General features: G+C 39.2%; 2 protein-coding genes across 3 annotated transcripts in view; one reads left to right on the top strand and one right to left on the bottom strand.

The window, feature by feature from the left end:
- Positions 1-24,436, bottom strand: part of CEP128 (centrosomal protein 128) — a 636,715-nt gene that overhangs the window by 451,387 nt on the left and 160,892 nt on the right. The gene's annotated exons all lie outside the window — the stretch shown is intronic.
- The window catches only part of TSHR (thyroid stimulating hormone receptor), a 168,020-nt gene continuing 150,486 nt past the window's right edge, over positions 6,903-24,436 (top strand). The window contains exons 1-2 of the mRNA XM_055288570.2: positions 6,903-7,204; positions 7,515-7,842. Of these exons, the coding sequence (XP_055144545.1) occupies positions 7,673-7,842 (170 nt within the window). The 5' untranslated portion in view covers positions 6,903-7,204; positions 7,515-7,672. The remainder of the gene's footprint in view (positions 7,205-7,514; positions 7,843-24,436) is intronic.

The raw sequence follows: 24,436 nt of genomic DNA, 5'->3' as shown, positions 1-24,436 counted from the left end.
AGCTCCCTTATAGTATCACTGCACAGTTACAAGTCGTAAGACAGAAGACACCAAGTATGATGTTATAGGTAAGTAAAAGGGAAATCCCCCAAATCTTGATTAGGTGGGACTACATAGGACTACTCAAAATTCTCTCTCAGTCAAGTCAGTGGTGAAATTCACTCTCTTTACATCGGCAGAAAACAATCATAAATGGTTGTTGACTTTTTCTACATCAAGTTTGCAAGTTACCTTCAAGTTTAAGAAGAGTCAAGATGAAAAAACAAGATATTGCAAGGATAATATTGCCTACTACTCAAGGAATCATCTTTAGCCATTCTTTGTGCTGAAGTCCTGTTGATCCCATGAAGTTCTTTTCAGCCACACACTTACTAATTATAGGTAATTATCACTGCCAAGAGCATCACAGATATAAAACACAGTAATTCATATGCATTTAGGTCAAAGTGAGCCACTATTAATGTACTAAACCAAAATTGCAAAACATTTCTGTAGTTAGGCGATATAACTAATCAATAAAGAGGTTATGGAATGGGGCTAGTGGAACGCTCCCCTTTAATGGGTACTTTTTGAAAAAAGATAAAACACACAGAGGCATAAATTGCCAAGCACCACTTTCTAATATTTGAACCATGCTAATAATTCTTCTACAAGAAGGAAAAAGTAGTGTTCTATAGCTATTCTATAACACTATAAAAGTAGTGTTTTATAGCCATTTGTTACATTTAAAAGGATTTTGTGCATGTGTTTAAGGGACCTGAGTGCGCTTTTCTCTTTATTTAACCTGATCACAAAGATTGGTCATTGTCTTATCTCATGTGTTTATTTGCCCCATTTTAAAAGTTATGCTAAGGAAAGAAAACTGTCTTATTAATTGTCATTGCAATTTGTTGAGCAATTTGTTGAGCAGACTATTAGAACATTGTTAGCCCTAAGCCATGTTCCAATTTGCTGAACTGAAACTGTAAGCATGAGAGTTTTTGCCTACATTATAATTGCCACTAAGCCAATTTCATGCTGTCTAAATCTTGATATAAAATGTTATAGATTTCAGCATACCACTTTTGTTCCCAGCAAAGGTGGAGTAACAGAGACCAGATTTACCCTCCCACCAGAATTATACCAAAAAACAGGCAAGATATAAGAAGCAATGCTTTTCAAGGCAGTGGTTATCGTACCAAGAAAGACCATGATCCCCAAAAGACAGGAAACAAATAAAGCAAGCCTTATGATTGCCACAACTTACTGCCTTGAGAGAGTTTCCAGGTCATGGTGCAAGGAGAGGGAACCCAGGCAGAGTCCAGTGGATTCTTTAATTGGGGAGACAAAGCTGAGAGTTTGGGAAGATGCAGGTAGGTGGAGTTTGCAGGACAAACTACAGGAGGTAGAGAGCTATGTAGAGAAAACTTCAGAGAAATATAAATGGTCTCCATGGAAGATTCAGCAGAGTACTAATCATTACACACACGTGAAAAAAATGAGGCTGGAAAAAAAAGCAACTAGCAAGATTGGAGGTAAAATTGTCTGTTGCTCACAGGGGACCAGGAAGAGTGACTCTTCCCACCAGTCAGATTTGAAATATCTCATAATTCTTGGAACACTGGGTAGAGTAATCAGAAGGGTCTTGCCTCAGGAATGAGGAATAATTAGCCCTAGATTATATGCTGTGCTAGTCCCACCTAATAAAGCTTAAAACCAAGATCCACAAATCCCAAATTGTTTCAAAGTAATTTACATCTGACAACAAATCTCAAGAATATTTACATGAATGCAATAATTCCAGTGCCAAAAAGGGTAATATTTACAATATCTGCCATCCAAACAAAAATTATCAGGCATACAAAGAAACAGAAAATGCAACCCATTTTCAGGAGAAAAATCAACCAATCTAAACTGACCCAGAATTGACAAAAATATATATATATTCGAATTATCAAATGAGGACACTGTTGTATGTTGAGTTTTGTTCCCCAAAAAGATATCTTGAAATTCTGATGCCCAGTATCTGTGAATGTGACCTTATTTGGGAATAGCATCTTTAATGATATTTAAGTTAAGTTGAAGTTATAATGAATTAGCACGGACCCAAATACAATGACTGATGTCCTTGTAGGAAGAGGGAAATTTGGACACAGAGACACACAAAGAGAACACCTGATGATGACAGAGGAGAGGTTGCAGTGATATAACCCAAAGGATGTCAAGGATTCCCAGCGACCACTAGAAGCTAGGAACTGTCAAGGAAACATCCACCCACAGAACTCTCAGAGGAAGTAGGCCCCACCAACACCTTAACTTTAGACTTCTAGCCTCCAGAACTGTGAACAAATTTATTTATCTTGTTTAAAGCCATCAAGTTTGTGGTACTTTGTTACAGCAGCCCTAGGAAACTAAGATAAATATCAAGGCAATTATTGTATTTTAGATGTTCAAAAAGTATTATACAAAGAGACATGGAAAATATGAAAAAAGCCCCAAATTGAACTTCTGGAGATGGAAATCCAATTTATGAGATAAAAAAGACGTTGGATGGGATTAGTGGCCAATTAAATATTACGAGAGGACAAAAAAGAATACTGAACTTGAAGACATAGCAAAAGAAATCAAAGACAAAAAGAAAAATAATTTTTTACTGAGAAAAGCATCAATATTCTCTTCGTGAGACAATTTCAATTAGCCTAATAAGTGCAATAATTGGAATGCTCAAAGGAGAGGAAAGTGATAAGGGGGGAAAAACATATATGCGGAAATGGAGAAACAATGGCTAAAAATTTTCCAAGTCTGATGAAAACCATAAACACACAAATCAAGAATCTCAAAATACCCCAAGCACAGGAAACTTGAAGAAAATTACATCAAGGCACATTACAGTCAAATTGCTCTCAACCAGTGACAAAATCTGAAAAGTTGCCTGAGTAAGAAAAAAAAAAAAAAAAAAAAGGGCAGATTATAAAGGAGCAAAGAAAACTTTGACATAAGATTTGTCCTTGTAAACAATGCAAGCAACAAGAAAATGAAGCAATGTTTTTTAAGTAATGAAAGTTAAAAATAATGTCAATCTATGATTTACACGTAGCGATGATATCCTTTTTTAAAAAGAAGACAAAATTAATACTTTTTCAGACACAGAAAAGCTGGAATAATTTATAACCAGCAGATATGTCTGACAAAAAAATTAATGAATGTCATTCAAGCAAAAGGAAAGTGACAGCAGTGAAAAATATGGATCAATACTAAGGAATGAGAAAGACCAGAAGGGGTAACTGTCTTATTATTTGAATCCCTTTAAAAGATAATAAAACTGTATTATGGGATTTATAACCTATGCATGAGTAAAATGTATGGCGACAGAAGCATAAAGGTTAGGCAGGAGAGGAGAAATGGAGTATAAACAAGCATTCAACAAGTATAGTGTTGAAGGGTTCTTTTAAACCACATATAAATTGATACAGTATCAACTGAATGTAGACTATGATAACTTAAACGTACATGCTATAAACCTTAACGCAATGAGTATAATAACCAGTTATAGCTAAGATTCAGCAAAGAAGATAAAACGGAATCATAAAAGTTCCTTAATGAGTCCAAACATGTTTAAAATAAAAGGAGAATTGGATCAAATAACAATGGAGAAAATAGAAAACTAATAGAAAGATTATCCACTTAAACCTAATGTGAATAATGACATTAAATGTAAATGATCTATACAACCCAAACAAAAGGTGGAGATGGTGAGACTGAAAGCAAGACCCAACTCTATGTTATTTGTAAGAACTGCACATTAAATATAAAAACTCAAAGAGGTTAAAGTACGAAAAAAGCATACCATGATAACGCTGATCAAAAGAAAGTTGGATTGGCTCTACCAATAACAGAAAAGTAGATTGAAGAGCAAAGGATATCACAAGGTATAAAGAAGGCCAATTAATATCAATAAAGGGAACAAGAAAATAATAGTCCCAAACACGTATTTACCTAATAATAGAACTTCAAAATACATGAACTTCAAATTGCATGAAGAAAAACCTGATAGAAATGCAATGAGGGGGAAAAAAAAACAAATCCCCAATTGTAGTAAAAAATTTCAGTACCCATATCTCAACAATTGATATGACAAGTAGACTTTAAAATTAGCAAAAATACAAAAGACTTAAACAATACTATCAACAACTTGACCTAATGACATTTGTAGAATACACAACTCCACAAAAGCTGATCACTTATTTTTTTTTCAAGTACACACTGAACATTTTACCAAGATTGACCATATTCTGAATCATAAAATGAGTCTCACTAAATTTAAAAGTGTTCAAGTTATACAAACTATTTTCCCTGTGTATGACAGAATTAGAAATTAATAACAGAATATCTGAGAATTCCTCAAATATTTGGAAACTAAATAACATGCTTCTAAAGAATCAAGGAAGAAATCTAAAAGAAAAGCTAAAAAGTATTTTAAACTGAATAAAAATGAAATTACAAGATATCGAAACCTGTGGGATGTCTCTAAAGTAGTATAGGGAAAGTCTGCAGCAGTACACATATACAATATTATAAAAGAAAAATGGCCTCAAATCAGTTACCTCAGTCTTAAGAAACCTCACCTTAAGAAGTAAAGAAAAGAAGAGCAAATTAAACCCCAAGTAGGCTGAGTAATAAAATAATAAAGATCAGAGCATATATCAATGAAATAGAACATGAAAAAATAATAATCTAAGAAACAAAAATTTGCTTCTTTGAGAATATGAATAAAATTGATAAACCTCTGGATAAAGTACTTAGGAGAGAAAAAGAAGATACAAATTATCAATATCAGGTATGACACAGTTGACATTAGAATAGATTATATAAATATAAGAGGATAAGAGAATATGAACAAACTCATGCCAATAAATTCAACAATTTAGATGAAATAGACAAATTCATTATATGACACAAACTGCCCAGGCTACCTCAAGAAGAATTATATGACTTGAATATATATATGTTTAAAAATTGGATTTATAGTTAAAAACCTTCCAATAAGGAAAATGCCAGGTTCCAACAGCTTCACTGGTGAATTCTACCAAATAAGTAAGAAAGGAATGATATCAGTTCTACACAAACTCCTGTAGAAATTTAAAGAGGAAGGAATATTTCCCAGCTTATTCTGTGATGGAAGAATTAATTGCCCTCATACCAAAATTTGACAAAGAAGTTACAGAAAAGAAAATAACAGACTACTATCCCTTGTGAACGTCTATGTAAAACTTTTAAACAGAATTTTAGCAAATCCAATGAAGGAGTATATTAAAAAGATGATAAATACGGCCGGGCATGGTGGCGCATGCCTGTAATCCCAGCACTTTGGCAGGCTGAGGTGGGCAGATCACAAGATTAGGAGTTCCAGACCAGCCTGGCCAACATGGTGAAACCCCGTCTCCACTAAAGATACAAAAAATTAACCGGGCGTGGTGGCGGGCGCCCGTAATCCCAGCTACTCGGGAGGCTGAGGCAGGAGAATCGCTTGAGCCCAGGAGGCGGAGGTTGCAGTGAGCCAAGATAGTGCCATTGCACTCCAGCCTGGGCGACAGGGCGAGACTTCGTCTCAAAAAAAAAAAAAAAAAAAAAAAGATAAATACATCATGATCAAGTGAGATTTATCCCTGTAATTCACGGTGGGTTTAACATTCGAAAATCGATCACTATGATTCACCAACATTAATAAACTACCATGGAACCATCAACACAAACAAGATTTAAAACAGTTTTATTACCCACAAAATTCTCTGGTGTTCATTTGTAGTCAGCCCTACCCCAGGCCTTTGCAACCACTGATCTTTTTCCTGTCCCTATAGTTTTGCCTTTTTGAGAAAGTTATATGAATGAATCATTAATATGAACGATTACATATAAATACATAATATTTTGAGTTTGGCTTTTTTCACTTAACATTATGCATTCAAGATTTGTTCCATAACAATACCATGGTGATTTTTAAAAAATAACAAAAGGCCGGGTGCGGTGGCTCAAGCCTGTAATCCCAGCACTTTGGGAGGCCGAGGCAGGCGGATCACGAGGTCAGGAGATCAAGACCAGCCGATCAGCCTGGCTAACACAGTGAAACCCCGTCTCTACCAAAATTACGAAAAAAATAGCCAGGCGTGGTGGCGTGCACCTGTAGTCCCAGCTACTCGGGAGGCTGAGGCAGGAGAATTGCTTGAACCCGGGAGGCAGAGGTTGCAGTGAGCCAAGATCACGCCATTGCACTCCAGCCTGGGCGACAGAGCAAGACTCCATCTCAAAAGAAAAAAAATTTGTGCATGGTGTATCAGCAGTTCATTCATTTTTATTGCAGAATAGTATTCCAATGTGTAGGTATCAGAGTTTGTTTATCCATTATCTAGTCGCGAGACACTTGGTTCGTTTAGTGGTTATGAATAAAGCTTCTGTAAAATTTGGAATACACATATTTTAAATGTACAGTTTAATGAATTTTGATAAATGTACACATCCACTTAACCTCCAGCCTAATTAAGATATGGAAACCCTGGGTGTTCCCTCCTGTCTTTTTCTAGTCAATCTTTCTTAACCTTTATTCTGATTTCCATCACCACAGCTTTTTCCTTTCTGTCCCAGCCAAGTTCATATAAAAGGAATTATGCAGTATAGAAGGAATTGACATTCCTTTATCCCAAGAGGAATAAGTGATTGAAGACTTTTAAGAAGGAAATAGGCACAATCTGATTTATGTTTGTAATGATCTTTTTGGCTACTGTGCGAAGAATGGTGAGTATGCCACTTAAGTATTATTTTTCTTCCCATCTTCCAGGGGGAATATGGCTCCATAAAATTCCTGGGTCGACCAGAATTTCCATACTGGACCCAGTCAGGGAACCTGGAACTATTTCTGCCATTCCCGATTATTCCCAGCAGATGGCCCTGAAGTTCACTTCCTGAATTGCCTCGCGGAGCCGCGGGCTGCACTGTGAGGCGGCCGCTGCCAGTCGACTCTAGCACCAGAGTTGCCCCTGCAGTTGGGTAGCAACGAGAATCCTCCAGGGGTGCAGGGCGACGGCTTCGGCCGCACCGCAGGCTGGCCAGGGCTGCGTGCCCACCTCTGACTCCCAGCAGAGGTGTCTCTGGCCAGGAGGAGTTGAAGTTCTGCAGGACATTGGTCCGCCCGGGGACAATCCACTCCGCGGGGACTTTCTCTGGATAAGGAGTGCGTGCGAGTGGCTCCCAGGCAGTCAGGTGTCTAGAAGGCTACAAGCAAGGGAAGGTGGCTCCTTGGATTTAAAGACGAGGAAAGGAGAGGGCATCTAAACTAGGCTTTGGAGAGAACTAATGGGAGCGGCGCGGGGTGGGGCGGGCTGGAAAACAGAGGGGACAGCCAGGACTGGTGTTGGGTGTCAGGGAACAGACGGAGCGGACTGCGTGGGTCCAGCCAAGGAAAGTGAAGCAAGCAGGCTTGTTTGGGTGAAGGTTGCCTAGGGAAGCGGAGCACTTAAGTGCCTCTTTTTCCCCTTCTTCAGCCTCCTCTACAGTGGTGAGGTCACAGCCCGTTGGAGCCCTCCCTCTTCCCACCCCTCCCGCTCCCGGGTCTCCTCTGGCCTGGGGTAACCCGAGGTGCAGAGAGCTGAGAATGAGGCGATTTCGGAGGATGGAGAAATAGCCCCGAGTCCCGTGGAAAATGAGGCCGGCGGACTTGCTGCAGCTGGTGCTGCTGCTCGCCCTGCCCAGGGACCTGGGCGGAAAGGGGTGTTCGTCTCCACCCTGCGAGTGCCATCAGGAGGAGGACTTCAGAGTCACCTGCAAGGATATTCAACGCATCCCCAGCTTACCGCCCAGTACGCAGACTCTGTGAGTACCCGGGAGAGATCAGGGTAGGACCCAGAGACCAAGGGCATCTGCAGAGGTGGCCCGAAGTGCACAGAAGCAGCTCAATAACAGCCCGAAGTAGTGTGTGTGTGTGTGTGTGTGTGTGTGGATGTGTGTGTGTGTAGAAGTGTGTGTGTGCTAAAAGCTTAATCGCCCACACTTGGGAAGGTATCATTGTTGACATCCTCATTCCCAACACAGGAAAAGGTTACAAAACTTTGGTGTACAATGACCGTGAGAGCTGTTCTTTCCAACAAGCTGCTATTCAGCACTTTGCCTAACCCTGGTTGAATCTGTTTCATTTGAATTAATAAGGATAATGGCATCTCAGGAACTGACCTTTTTGATCTTATCTTGGATAATAAAAAATTGCAAAAATATGTATTTCTCCTTTTTGTTTCTCTAGATGGCAGGTTATCTTAGCAGTTCTGCTGATTCACCAAATTGTTGACAAAGGTTTAATCAGGAGCCCTTTTTAAAATGAACTGTCTGTACAGTGTCTGTAAGTTACTTACTCAAATGTGAACTGCCAGTGAAATAGTACATCCAGAACCCTGCTTTGTGATAGGCATGATAGAGGTATAAAGAAATGAAATTTCATGAAAGTATAGTACATTTATCTGCATGTTAAATGTTACCAAATTAGAAACCTAATGTTAAATAAGATTATACACACACAACCTGTTTCTTAACAGCAATTTAAATCAGTGATCATTGAAATTGTAGACAAAACCAAGGGAATAAAGGTCTCTCTTGATTGGTTAAAAATAGAACAGAAAGATAGTGAAACAACCTAGGCTGGTTAAATCCAGTTAAGATAAGAAAGTGCAGGTTATTAAAGAAAATGTCGATAGATGAAAAGAAATGGGAAAGTTACACCTCTAGATTTTCTCAAGAATTTAGCTCATGAAGACTATTTAACAGTAGATGAATATTTCAGCACAGAGATATATTTCTGTGCTCAGAGATATCCTAGTTTCTTAGCACACCTGAATTAATTAGTTCAATAGCCTCCAAACAGTGTGGTAGTCATTCTCCATGTCGCCACAGAATAAAATGTGTAAAAGGTGTAATGGCCTCTTGATTACTCCTCTACATGGGTTGCTTGTCACCTCTAGAATAAAATTATTTTGTGCAGCCTACCAGATCTTTCCAGACCTCGTCAAGTCTTTCCAACCTCATTGCTCCTAATTTCTCTAACTTCCCCCTCCTGCTGAGAAGAACTTCTGGCCCTTCCCCAAAGGTCCCTGCTGTTACAGCTGCCCTTGCCTTTCTTCCCACTTTCTGGCCCCTCTGCCTAAAGCACATTTCCCCCATTTCTTCACCCCGCTAATGCCTACTCCCAGATCCAGATCCTGGATCAACCCTGCAGGAAGCTTCTCCTGACCCATGACCTTTAGGCTGGGTAAGCTATACCCTCCTTCCCAACAGCGTTCTGTGCATGAACCTAACCCTAGCCCTTAGACATTGTTTATTTTCTTGTAACTTGTTATTTATTTGCCTGCCCACCCAAGCAGGACACAAGCTTCTCTAACATAGGGACGCTGCCATTCAACCCTGAATTCCTGAAACCCTGGAACTACTTAGACACTCAAAAAAAAAAAAAAAAAGCTTAAGTGAATAAATGAACAAATGAATATGCCAGGTCTCTGAATGTCCACTGTATGTTGGGGAGAAAGAAATCCAAAGATATCACTTCTTCAGAGACTTAACGGTGGCAGAAATTCAAGTCATTGAAGAGAGATGTGGCTCTGACAGTGAAAAGAACTCGTAGACATCCTGTTTAAAATTCCACCAAAAGTTGAGAAACAAAGGGTAATGGAGAATGAGCACTGGAACAGGAGTCAGGAAGCCAGCATTCTCTTCAGCCCTTCTTTACTAACCATGAAATTGTGTAAGATGACTGATTTGGAAGGAGCCAAATTTCCTTCTGGGTAAAAGAGAAGGTTCAACTAGGTGCTTTCTAGGTGATGACATGATGCTGATGAGAATAGTCTGAGGGAAGGCACTGAATCACAAGAAAAAGACATAAAGACAGTGGCAAGGAGGATCTGACCTTGAGAATAATGGAGAGGGAAGTAGTATGTCCTGAAGAATAAAGTTATTCTGAGATGGAGAAGAGAAACCTGATGAAAAGCGTGGGTAAAACCAAATGGTAGTCTCCTTTGAACAATGGCTACAAACATCTGCAACAGTAGAAAAATGATTTTTAAATCTTTTGGGGTTGGTAGAACTCTTCTGATGAAGGAAAGCATATGAGAGAAGTAAAACATGTAAAGCTAACAATTATATTGTGTTTACTAACGGGGGGGGGGGTTCTGTTCTCAGCACTTTGCATGAACTCACCCAGTGAATCCTCACCAAATCCAATTAAGTAGGTGATGTTATTATCCTCATTTTATAGATGAGGACATTGAGGCACAAAAATAAAATGAAGTAATTTGCTCAATGTTGCACAGCTTGTAAGTGGTAAAGTCAGGATTTGAAATATCATATCAACAACTATGGAGCCTGCACCCTTAAGCCACCACTCTCAGATGAAAAGTGTGTCTCACCATACCAGCGTTCCCCTGATGGTCATAGGCTTTGGAGAAAAAAAGTCTGAAAACAAGTCACATTCAATAAACCGACTGATAACCTCGGGGGCTATTCATCAGATGTAAGAACTCAGAAAGCAGGAGGTTAGCAGGGAAAGGAAAGAAGGAAGGAAGGAAGAAAGAGAGAGTGGAAGAGAGGCAAGGAGGACAAGAAAGACTAAGTTAGTCTTTCTTGACAAGAAAGACTAAGTTAGTCTTTCTTGACAAGAAAGACTAAGTTAGTCTTTCTTGACAAGAAAGATCTAGATCTTTGTTTAGATCTTTCTAGACAAGAAATATCTAAGTTATGGAAGGTATTCCTTGCTGAAATAAACTAAGTTTTCGTCATTAAAAAGCCATTTTGGGTGGTGACCTCTTTTTGGAATCTACTTAAATTATACAGGATCTACCACTGAGGCATGTTCTCTCACAAGTTTTATATTATTCAGAGTGTACCTCTTTTTAAAGTTTTTGAAGAGCTTACACCGGTTTAAAATGTAAGGTATTTTGTTCTTGTAGAGTTATTTGCATTACTTCTGCAACCTTCATCAAGATGCTGTATAACCACTTCTTAGACATTTTACAAATTATGATGGTGCCAAGAACAACTCTTTCTAAACTTTATCTTCTACTCAAAGATTATTGTTCAGAAAAGTAAACAGCTCTCTTGCCCTACTACCCATATCCCAGCCCCGTGGTCTTATGGATGGAAGGGAGACAGTTACGGACTGTGGCCCTCACTGAAGAAGTGATGCTGTATCTTTTCCTCACTCCTCCCCTCCAGAAGGGTATGATGCTTTACCTGAGTGGAAGGTGAGGGAGAGCTGGGATGCCTACTTCCCCCACTGCCAGTGGAACATTCTAGAATCTTTGATGTATAGGTAGTTTGAAAAAAATCACTCTTTTCAACTGAAAATTACTGATTTAAGGAAACTTAAGCAAGAGAATAAAATTAAAAATTTAAATTTGACATATAGTTATAGATCATATTATCTCAAAACCAAGGATAACAAGATTGACCCATCACCCTCTCTTACTCAGAAAGTTGCCATTTGTTTCCTCTGTGCATGAGAAGATCCTTCCTTCTCTGAATAAGGAGGTAGAAAGGATTTGACAACCATTCTGCACCATTCTATGTATTTGTATGGATTCTTCCTCCAGAAAGTGCTGACACACCTTACTATGTTGTTTTAACCTACCTGCTTTCAGTTTCATTATGACAGTAACTGCCACCTCTGCCTTCTCCAACCCCACTGCCATCTGTGGTCTTGGGTTTCGACGAAGTAAGTGGTTTGGACACCTGTGTGCCTTCAGATATGTTTCGGAAGGAGCTGTTGTTTTCAGGTTCTGTTTTTACTCATTTGCATTCTGCATCTGTGGCTCTAATTGATGGACTCTCCTACTGTTTACTAAACGGAAGACAATCATTCATCATCTTTGGCATTTGTACCCTGTGTTCCATCTGTGCTGTTATTTACTCAGTATTTTTAAGTTGACTCACTTCTCTAACTGAAATTTATTTAGAAAGGTTACAAGTGGAAAATTAGCATGACTTGGTACAAATAAGAGGTAGCCAGAAAACTAAAGACAGCGAAAACAAAAATATAATTAAATTCTAGCTATAGACTATTGTCTGTGAATACACTGAGCCTACAGCTGCCTTCTCTTTGTTAAAAAGGAAGCGAAGTAAATGTTAATAAGTATTAAAGAGATAACAATCTGGCACGGTGTCCTTGGTAGTATCAAAAGGATGGAAAGACAATAGAAAAAGGAATTACTTTCTCACGGTGTGATTCACTGTTATTTAATGCCAGGTGGCCACTCCACCTAAAATAATCTCATGTACCTCCAAGTCATCTTTGTTCCACACTTAAAGAAATGTGGATGTTTTGTATATTTCACAATGGTTTTAGTCACAATCAGTGGTTGTAATCTGAATAACAATTGTTTCCAACCTAAAGAAAAGCCCTCTGCTTCAACACCCATGTGCTCCCCAAACACAGCCCCACACACATAAAGGTGACTTCATTTCATATATCCAGGCTCTGTGAATTATTCTTTTCCATTCTCTCTTCTCTCCCATACATATGAAACAGTGTTTTAAGAGGAGTGAAGAATTCTGACCTGAAAGTTAAAGGGATTTGATTTATTCACTTGGAATGAAAATAATAATGAACAATAAAATGTGTCCATCATATATATATATATATATATATATATGAGAGAGAATATATATAGAGAGGGAATATATCTATACACCTATATGTATATACATTTAGACAGATATATATGTGTGTATTGAAATCAGTCAAGTTTTCTGATGATAGGTAACAGAAAACCAACTCTGTTTAGGTTAAAGAAGAAAAAAATATTTTGAAAGAACATGTAATTTACAGAATTACTGTAGGACCAGGTTTGAAAATAGGCCAAGGCCTACTGTGGGCAAGGAGCTGGAGCCACAGTGAATCATCTGTTTAGGACAATTCCATGGGCAATATAGAAACCACAGCCACTGGACATCCGCGGTCTTGTAGCTGCCAGACTGTCTACGTGCTGCCATCAATAATTTCCCAACTGTCCCTGTCTCTTTAAATATCCTACCTGAGAGTGGTATCCTGTATGGGAGCATTTGATTGGCTGGCAAGCCATAGCTGCTGGAGGTAGGAAGAGGAAGGGGGTCACCTGCCCACTTTTGGTGTCTGAAATAGGAGACGCAGAACTGGGTCCTTCTAATATTCCACACAACAGGGAATTCCCACTGAAGAGGGGCCATATGCCCTCTACATTTCTCATCACTTCCTTCATTCTGCAAATCTTTACTAAGGACTAACTATATCCCAGACACTGTGTCACACTCTGGATTTAATGGAGAACACCACCAACATGTCCCTGTCTGCAGGGATCTTACAGTCTAGTGTGGGAGCTGCATATTAATCAAATAATTACATAAATACAGAGTTATAATTGTGTAAGTGTGCTTGAGTGTGCTTTTAGTAGGGGTGAGGGATACTTACTTAAACTGTGGTTCAGGGAAGGCTTTGAGCTACCTCCTGAAGAACCAGTAGGAGTTGAGTGTAAGAAGTTTCAGGGGAGCAGGTAGAAGGTGGAGACGTGGTGTTCCAAGAGCTTTGAAGAATTCTGACCTGAAAGCTGAAGGGGTTTGATTTATTCACTTGGGATGAACATATTAATGGACAATAAAATTTGTTACTACTCCCTTCATAACTCAGTACAGGTCGAGGTGAATTCTGATGTCCTTTGGAGCAGTTTCTACGCACACACAAAAAAAACAGTTAATGGGGGTAGCTGGCTTCATAAATTAATATTTGGTTTGTTAAAGAAATAAATGTAAAACCTAGTTCCTTATTGAGTTTTCTATGTATTTATTATTTTGTTTGGAAATCTAATCGTGACAATTACTTTGAGGAGTATTTTATCATTTAATAATATTTTAATAACTGATTTCCCATATAGTTTCATAAAATAATGAATAATTTAAATGAAAACAAATTTAATGTATTTTATTTTGAAGTACTTGAATGCTTGATGAAACTCTCCCAATCCTTAGAAAATTCAAAAGCATCTATTATATTAAACTTTATAAGTACCAGGAATCCTATGTTTTTAGACAGTCAAACTCTGGAGTGAGATCCTCTGGGTTGAATGCCTTGGTCTGCTATTTCCTAAATATGCTTTTGGGAACATTGCTTAGTTCCTCTGGGCCTCAGTTGCTCCATCTATAAAAAAAAAGGGTAATAATAGTCCCTGACTCATCAGATTCCTGGGTGGTATGAATGAGTTAATACTGCCAACAGATAATTTTCACAGAAAGGTAAAATTGTAACTCTCATACACCTATAAATTGAACACATGTTAAAGATTTTAATTAACTCATTGATGAGTGTATATGAATTGCCTAAGATTGCCATAACAAAGTACCACAAACTGAGTGGCTTAAAACAACAGAAATTTACTCTCTCACAGTTCTGGAAGCTAAAAGTTGGAAATCAAGGTATTGGCAGGGCCATGCTTCCTCTGAAGACTCTTGGGACAAATCCTTTCTGGTTCTTCCTAGGGGCTGGTTGCTGCTGGCAATCCATGGCATTCCCTGCATCACTCCAATTATTGGTTTAGGCTCATCCTCATTCACTATGGCCTCAACTTAACTCATTACATCTACAAAGATCATATTTCCAAGTAAAATCACATTCTATGGTTCCAGGCAGATATGAATTTTGGGGGCTTGCTTTAACCCACCATAATGAAGAACCTGGTAAGATATTACAACTGGCTTAAAGGATAGCCCACAAACTAGGCATGTTTATAGATTAGGAATATCAGAGTGACTATACAGATGGAGGCCAAACTAGCTTCTTCCCCAGTCGGGGAGGGAAGTTCACAGAAGCTTTTCCATACGGGACAGAATTTACAATCCGTAGACAAAATTGTTTTGCATTGCTACAATTATCTGCAATCTAGAAAGCTGTAAAATAATTCCCATAGAATCAGACTGAGAAACTTGGAAGGGTGTGCTCTAGTCAATACACAGCTTTTCATTGAAACACATTTTTCCCCAGTAATACATGCAAAATTATAGAAAAGTTACCACTTCCCAGTGAGCACTATACAGGTAAACTTATTAAAACCTCTAATTTCCTTTTCAACTTAAATCACAAGTAAAAATAAATTACTCAATTATACATTTTAAATTGCAATAGCAAGACCAATCTATTAGGTATTCCAACTAGGTCAACAACTTCTGTTAATACAAATACTCAAAATACCAAATATATATTGATTATTCTTAAACTCAACACAAACATATTAATACTATGGGTCTGATTTAGATTCTCATTTCTACTGTTAACTCTAAATTTTCCCAAGCTAAAAAATGTTTATTAACTTTAAAAATTGATCTTCATCCCCTAATGAACTCCAGGTTCTTTATGGAACCATCCACTGGTTTCCAGGTTCCATATAGTTAAGGTTGCCCTATCCAAGCAGACCCTCCTCTTACATCTGTAAGGCAGAAAATATCTTTTCTTTACCCATCACATGGGGCATGGCTGAGACTCTACAACAACAAAAAACAGATTGACAAGAAAAAAACATTAAACAACTGTTAAATATAAGTTTTACATGACACAGGAGTCTTCAGTAATAAAGACCCAAACGAACAGAGAAAACCATATCTTTTTATGGACAGTCATACAGATTGGAGGACAAAAGGATATGATCGAATGGTAATAAACTGTGGTCTGTGGGGCAGATCTTAGCAAGTCTTATTTGTTCAAATTCATCTTGGTGTCTCTGTGTCTTCATTCCTTTTCTCCTGGTGTAGGGAGAGCCCCTCTGAAATGAGGGTCTTAAGACCTACTTTAGAGGAAGACCAGAGAATTGTCTTATGACCTGATTCAGGGGAGAAGGGCAGGAAAAAGTCAGAGAGACCTTCTGCTTCTGTTGTTTTCTCAAATGCCAAGGTGTCACATTTGGGGATAGAATGTCTTGAACCCCATTACATCTGTCATTCAAGTGTAGTTAATAGCATTCCTTTCATTCTCAAAGGTGTCCCAATTTGGGGGAGAAATTACTAATATTAATAGATCTTCCTATTAGACCATGAAGTCCAGAGGCCCGTGGGACATGCTCAGCCTTGTGTTTCATTGCCGTAGGTGGGAGTCTATCACTTAAAAGAAGGTTGGTCTCAGCCAGGTGGGGTGGCTCATGCCTGTAATCTCAGCACTTTGAGAGGCAGAGGGGGGGCAGATCACGAGGTCAGGAGATCAAGACCATCCTGGCTAACACGGTGAAACCCTGTGTTTAAAAGTCCAACCTCAACAATCAGATCAGTTTTGGTGAGGCCAAGCCCATTCAGACATGATATCAGAGGCCTAGATCCAGAATGTCCAGTTATTTTCGTCTGTGTAAACAAACTAGCTATCCTGGGGCCTAAGTCTGTTTTCTTAGATAACCTCTGATGAAGTAGTAAGCATAGAAAACTAATTCGTAATGCATAAAACATATTGTTAAATGAATTAGTTTTGTCTGAATTTATCAGTCAATTTACTAGAGTAGTTGTTTTTTGTCCAGAGCTGAGAAATTAAGTTGAATTGATCTATTTGATTATTTCAGTGTTTCCTGGTTATACAAAGTGTGTTTGTTACCCTTCAGACTAAGGTTTATTAGACAAAAGTTCATGGGCCTCCAGAAGTTCATGGTTGTGCTCTTAGGAATCTGTGGTTATGTGAAAATTTGTGCCCTTCAGTGCATTTCTGAGACTCTATAACTTTCCTTAGATCTTCAAAGGTGTCCTTGACCCCTCACAAGTTAAGAAATTCTGCTTTGGAATAATTTGGCATTTTGTAAGTGTACTCACTATGACTCAATCTTTTTATTATATTACAAACAACCCTAACAGATATATTTTAACAATAAATGAAAACTGCCTGGCCTTTGTGTGGTGAGCTGCCACAGTTGGTTACTACTTGAGACTGTCATTTCAACAGTTACTACTGTTACTACTTGTGACCGTCACTAGGACAGTTACTACTGTTACTACTTGAGACCGTCATTATGAGACTGAACAAAGGAATGAACATAGAAATGAAAAAGTAAGACAAAAGAAACTGTTTTAAAGAAAGTGTCCAGGGGAAGAAGGAGAGAGCTCCCTGCTTCTAGTGAGCAAAGGCAGCCCCTGAGCGTCCACAGCCCTTTGTATTTATTGGGTAGCAAGGGCAGGGAGGAGGAGGTAACGATTGGTCAGCTGCTTAATTGATCACGGGTTCATATTGTTACTAACAGGCTTCAGATGTACCTAATTACAAGAAACACTGCACTTGGGGTGTGACTGCCCTCAGCATTCCTTCTGGGTGGCAGACGCACTTTGTCAGTTTGCCAACATTCTACATTTATGAGAACAGTTTGCTGTTTACTCATAGAGCCTCCAGTGGTATAGTGAGTTGATCACGACCCTCACTCTTTCAGCCTGCAACACCTTTGAATGTGATGATTTTCCTTCTGAATATGTTATTGTGGTGATTACTTTCTTTATGGCTCACATTTAGCCTGTCCCTTGATAGGCTCTTCACACGGAAGTTCACTGAATGTTGCCACTTTTTCAAGTCAATAGTTGACAGATTTTTTCAAGTTTCTAATGCCTCCTACATGATGTTAAATTCTTCATACTGACTCTGTTTCCATTTTTACTGAAGCTGGTCAACATACTTTATTACCCTCTTTCATTACATTAATTAAAAAATAGCATTTGAAAATTTTAAGAATGAGCAAAATGTCCCATTTGTTCAAAATTATAGATTGAGTTTTAAAGTGTTGCATTTAAATATCAGACCCTACTTACTTGGCTTCATTTCTGTATGAACCTTTAAGAACATTTAGGGTATTCCAGAAATTTTCAAAATAATTTTTTAACTACAAAGCTGGCACTTGTGATTTTTGAGACATCTTATAAATATTGTTCTATTATATGTGGTGACAGGTATATGTGCTCTGGATTTTTATGGCACAGTCCCATTGAAAAGACTGCCATTAGAATGTTCCATAAATTCAAATATTTCATCATTTTAATCTAAACTTCCCACATCACTTGTGCACCTAGAAAGAGCTTCCTTATGTACAAATTTTTCTTTAAGAAAACATGATCTCTGTATTTATATGACACATGAAGCTTTTGGCTTATATTTTGTAGGCATTAACTTAATCTTACCCATGCCTGTGTGTTCTCATAATTATGCAACTCCAGAGAAGAGACTGAAATTGTCTCCTCTTATTGCCAGGTATTGTCACTTTATATTTTGTTATTTCAATCTTTTTTTAAGCCAAGAAACTAGAAGGCTACTTTTAGGAAAGGGCTCTGTGCATGAGAATAAAGAGGATGTAAGGACGGGCATAAATGAGACACTCTTCCATGAGAAAGTCTTTAGCGGGCTTTAAGATGGCAGTATTTCCGTCTGAACACCCTTTGCAGTTATTTGTGGGTTTGTGGACATGGTCCAAAGATTTGAGATGATCAGAAATACTACCTCTAGACAGGTGGCATTTTATTGTAAAATGTTCTTCCTTCTTTCCTTTTTTATATTTTAAATAAATATTTATTGATCACCTATCATACACTAGTACTATTCAAGGCATTGATATATAATAAATGACCCCATTGATCTTACATCCTAACAGGAGAAAATAGCAAAAAAAAATAAAAATTAAAAAATTTTAAAAAGTAAAACAGAGAATGTCAGATGGTGAAAAGTATAATGGAGAAATATAAATGAAGGAAGAGGGAGAAGGAGTACTGGAAGTTGCATTTCAAATAGTCAGTAAGGTGTCTTAGTTTGGGCTCCTCTAACAGAATACCACAGACTGAGTGGCTTACACAACAACCGTTTACTTCTCACAATTCTGGAGACTGGAAGTCCAAGATCAGGGTGCTGGCAGATGTGTTTTCTTGTGAGGGCTGCTTCCTGGTTTGCACTTGACCGTCTTCTCATTGTATCCTCACATAGCAAAAAGCCAAGCTCATCTCTCTTGTGTTTTTTATTATAAGAGCACTAATTTCATCGTAAGGGTTCCATATTCATAAATGAATATCCTCCCAAAAGCCCCATCTTCTAATACTATCACATCAGGGGTTAGGATTTCAGCGTATGAATTTGGAGAACACACAAGCATTCAGTCCGTAACAGAAGGCCTCACTGAGAAAATGACATTTGAATAAGGCCCTGAAGGAGCTAAAAAAGGAATCCAGGCTAATATTTGGAGGAAAAAAAAAAAAAATATATATATATATATATATATATATATGCTTATTTTTGGAATGAGATAAGAAGCTATCAAGGATTTTGAGCCACACACACACAAAAGCAAGACCTGACTCGCTTTTTTTTTGTTTGTTTTGTTTTGTTTTTGAGATGGAGTCTTGCTCTGTTGCCCAGGCTGGAGTGCAGTGGCACCATCTCGACTCTCTGCAACCTGCACCTCCGCGTTCAAGCAATTCTCCTGCCTCAGCCTCCCTAGAAGCTGGGATTACAGGCATGTGCCACCATACCTGGATAATTTTTGTATTTTTAGTATAGATGGGTTTTCACCATGTTGGTCAGGCTGGTTTCGAATTTCTGACCTCAGGGGATCCGGCCGCCTCAGCTCCCAAAATGCTGGAATTACAAGTGTAAGCCACCCTGCCCGGCCCTGACCTGACTTACATTTTAGTAGGATCACCCTGGCTACTATGTTTCTTAATCAGGTGAGAGATGATACTGGCTTGAACCAGCTTAATCGCAGGAATGTGGTAAGGAATTTCCTGGGCTTATTTTGGAGGTTAACCCAACAGGATTTTCTAATAGATTATGTGGACTTCGAGTAAAAGAGAGGAGTCAGTGATATCTTAGCCTGAATTCTCCAGAAAGTAGAGCCCACGTGAGAATTCTTGTTGGGGAGTATGATCCCAGGAGCAGAAGGTAGGATGGGGAAGTGAAGCAGAGAGAGAGGGAGAGTTTGCTGCTGCTAGAAACAAATGGTTGCTGAAACCCCTGAGACCACCTGAGAATTCAGATGACTTGCATCTCAGGACCATTGCTTTAGGAAGGAGGAAAGGTAAAACATCTATCCATCAGTTCTTGGCTCCCATAAGTCAGGGATTTAATTCTACTGACCTTCCAGGTTTCTTGTGCCTGGTTGATGAGAGAATTTCCTGATATTAACAAAAAAGTCCCTGGGTGGGAGATGAGAGGTGTGTGGTGCAGGGCTGAGATGCAGTCCTGTCGAGTTGTACCTGCCTGAAGCTAGTCAGAGCTCATACAGAACTGGTAGCTGCAGCAGAGCTAATATAAGAGGCATGCTGAGAGAATCTAAAATGATGTAAAACAGGTACCCAGGGTTGGTTAGCCTTTGCACAACTCAGACCTGCCCAAGCTTTTCATTATGTCTAGCTCCCCTAATAAAATATAGGGCCTCCGATTTTGTAAAAATGAGATGTCCTTACTTTTTTTATTTATTTTTACAAGAAAGGGGGATACAAGCCCCGTCTTCCACAGAGATTCCTTCAAGATGCAGTCCTTGCAAAGACATAATGCAAGAGGGTTTGTGAAATAAACTAGTCTGCCCTGCTGCAGCTGATCTTAAGGATGCCGTTGATAGTCCTCATCTCTCTTTGACTCCAATCCTAGATTTGTCTCACCCTTGCCCAGCACTCTGACTGGTTGAGTTGATTGCCTGATGGAAAGACCCAGACTTCAGCTCCAAGGGTTATGAAAGCTTAGTTGCCTTTTTCTTGTCATATGTAGCTGCTGTATTTTCTCCTTCACCATTATCTGTGGGCTCAAAAGAACCAAGAGATGCCCCCAGTGAATTCCCTGCATTCTAGACACACTCCTCACTCTTCCTAATGTGTAGCAGCTGCCCTAGCTTCTCATGGTAAAGAGGGCCTAATATTTCTCAATAGAGAAACTCCTTTATTTACCTATTTGTCCACTAGCATGAGAAGCCCAAATGACCAGGTGGTCATTATAGTATCAACCTCCCTGTATTTTTTACTTGGAAGAAGTAATCTTTCTCCTCAGGAACTAGTACCGTTAATTGGGCAGGAATACAGACAGGAAGGTCAAAATTTGATGTTAGGTTACTAGGGTGATGGTGAGATGAGCCAATTCTATCATTGCCCCCGGGTTTTCAGACATGTGTATCCTAGCTACATAGAACACAATAGCATATGTTGGCTATTGATTCAGCTCATATCCTTTCTTAGGTCAGATCCCCAATCCTGCAGGGCTTTGTCCCCAAGATAGCACCTTAGCTGAGTCTTTAATTCATTCCACCATTCTCGTAGGCAGTCTGGTTCTTCATGACAGGGCACATAGTGAGACTAGTGGATATAGTGTTCATATGCCCTTTGTTGCACCTTCTCTGCCGTGAAATGCATCCCTTGGTTGAGGCAATGCTATACACATTTTCATAATGGTACATCAGGTATTTTATAAACCTTTAAATGGTGGTGCCGGTGGAGACATTGAAGTCAGAGAAGGCCAAATCCAAAGTAACCATGAGGTTTTAAATGAATTACTAGTTCTTACAGGGTGGAAAGGGTATAATCAAACTGCCACCAAATGTCTGGCTGTTCTCTTTAAAGAAATGTGCCTTATCAAGGGTGCAGCAATGGATTATACTGCTGAAAGGTTGGTCATTTACAGGAGAAGTATCTTGATTAGACTTGATGAAAAGGAGCCCAAGCCATTGGGTCCATGCTTGGCTTCCATTCCTATCACCATGGCCACTTCATTCATGTTCATTTCCCCAAAACTGGATGGCATTTATAAAATGAGTCATCTAGTCTACCTGGGTGTCGAGATTCACCGCAAACCAGAGTAATCAGTGGATACTCTCTGATGAGCATTAAAGTGAGACACAAAGGTCCACAGAATTTGTTCCCACTCCCATAGATATATCCATATTTGTTTCCTAGACTTTCTTGTTCTCTGTTTTCCAATAGTATTCTTTCTAGGCGAGTGGTCAACCAGGTAAGTTACTTGCTATTTCTTGGTATTCCATGTATACCCTTGCCACGGTTCTTTCTCCCTTCATACAAAGAGAATGATTGCTCTAATGCTCACAGATCAACTGACTGTGAAGATTTCCTTTCACCACTATCCTTTAGGGCCACCCTTGAGTGGGGCCGTAATGCAGCAGTAGTTCATTTTTTTTGGCTGGCATTAGCTTGTGCCAATCTGTAAAGCAGACACCAACCTATGAACTCCATCAAGTGGTCATATGGAGCTCTCCACGAAGCCAATTTCAGTGAGAGTGCAGCAGAGATAAGTGAAGTGGGAGTCTAGGCCACCTATCCATGAATTTACCTTCCCTTTCTAGATTTTCTTGATCCAGAATGTAAAATTTCTATCATAAAATCAGTTGCTGCTGTGCTCACCTTATTTTATGACTCAGTAGAACCGGCAATACCCAATTCGCAATGGGCAGCTGTAGTCACAGAGTCACTTAGTGTCCCACTGAAGAGATCTCAGTCTCTACTAGGGCAGAATAGAATGTCAGGAATGATTTTTCTCATAAAGAGTATTTCTGTCCTTCAGAAGGGAGATCCTTGCTCCAAAATTTTAAGAGCCTGAGCTTTCATTGGACCTGCTGGCGAATCCACAGAATATCTATCTGTAGTGTTGTAAGACCTGCTGGGCTGGGCTCTGTGGCCCACATGGCAGGGAAGCTGGCATTTCAGCCTGAATCTGTTATAGACTCCTGTATGTCCTACCTGAAACCTGCAGCCTTCTGAGTTATCTGATAAATGGGAAAACGGGTTACACTGCTGCCAAAAGCCAAGACGCCCAGCAAGTGATGTACTTCTTTGTAAAAGGTAGAAAGGGCAAGATACAACTATGTGTCCTATACCTTAGAAGGGATTTTTTTTTTTTTTGAGACAGGGCCTCACTCTGTCACCCAGACTGCAGTGCAGCAGTAGTTCATTTTTTTGGCTGGCATTAGCTTGGCTCATGGCAACCTCTGCCTCCAAGGCCCAAGCAATTATCCTGCCTCAGCCTCCCGAGTAGCTGGGATTACAGGCACGTGCCACTACCGCCCGGCTAATTTTTGTATTTTTAGTAGAGATGGGTGGCCAGGTTGGTCTTGAACTCCTGACCTCAAATGACCCACCCGCCTTGGCCTCCCAAAGTGCTGGAATTACAATCATGAGCCGCCACACCTGGCCAGAAGGGATTTTTTAGAATGCCCCAGACTAAGCACGTTGCTAATGGAAGAGGTCCCTGAATCTTTGTGGGATTTATCTCCTGCCTTCTGACCTTCAGATTTCTTACTATAATATCTAGGCTTCTTTCTGCTTTTTGCCCACCAACTCTAATTAGCATATCATCAGGTAGCAAACCAGTATGATGATGTGTGTGATGTCCTGACTATCCATCCCTGCAAACTCTTATGAAATGGAGCCCCTGGGGCAAAGCAGTGAATTGGTATTGCTATTGTTCCTAGATGAAGGTTTACTACTTTTGATTCTCTCTATTGATAGGAATCAAGAAGAGAACACATTCACCAGATCGATAATCACATATAAAGTGCTAGAGGCTGTGCTGATGTGTTCCAGTGAAGACATCTGGCACAGCAGCTATGATAGAACCTACCTATTGGTTAAGTTTGTTAAAGTGCATTGTCATTCACCTTAATCTATTTGTTTGGGGTTTTTGTTGGTTCTGTTTCTTACAGAGGGTAGATAGGTGAATTGAAAGGATGTGAAGCGGCCACCATTCTGCATCCTTTAAGTCTTTCAAGTTGACGCTAATATCTGCAATTTATCCTGGGACATAGTCCTATCAGTATAAGCTCAAACCTTGTATCCAATGATCTTCAAGAAGTCTTGGATTTCTGTTCACCAGTTGACAGTTACTTTGGCAACTGGCCACAGGTCCCTTTTAGGAACGACTCGGGGACATTAACCAATACACTTTCCCTACACTTCCTTAGGGGAATCCAGCAACACTTTTAATCAATGGATTCCTGGTTCCTGAGACATTAAAGTTTTAAAATATGTGCCTCTTAAGATGATGAAATATAGTAACTTGATGTGGTTACTATACACAGTACTAGAGGGAAGAATTTTCCATAACACAAATGTTTAGATTTAAATCATGCCTTGAAGCCAGATAAATGAAGTACAAGCTATAATTACAAAACACTTAGTTCTTCAGTGTTTGGATTTATGAAAATTGCCATGATTGTTATCTATTGTGAGTTATTAATCCAAGTTACTTTTATTACATTTTAACAGTTTTAGCTATAACACAAATTCCATGGGTTTTCGTTTTTGCTTTTTGTACTACCTTAAAATAACCTATCATTGTTCTGTGGGGTTTTTTTGCTCAGTTATGTGTTTGTATCAGCTTTATGCCCAGACCCATACTATATGTCTTCACATATAATATCTCAGTGCTCACAGTGGTCTTCCTTGGGAGGTGTTTGACTCTCATTTAGATGCAAAA

The sequence above is a fragment of the Symphalangus syndactylus genome, chromosome 8 (assembly GCF_028878055.3).
Source record: "Symphalangus syndactylus isolate Jambi chromosome 8, NHGRI_mSymSyn1-v2.1_pri, whole genome shotgun sequence".
NCBI lineage: Eukaryota > Metazoa > Chordata > Mammalia > Primates > Hylobatidae > Symphalangus > Symphalangus syndactylus.
Note: the sequence above shows the minus strand (reverse complement) of the source record. Positions and strands in the feature narration are given on the sequence as shown.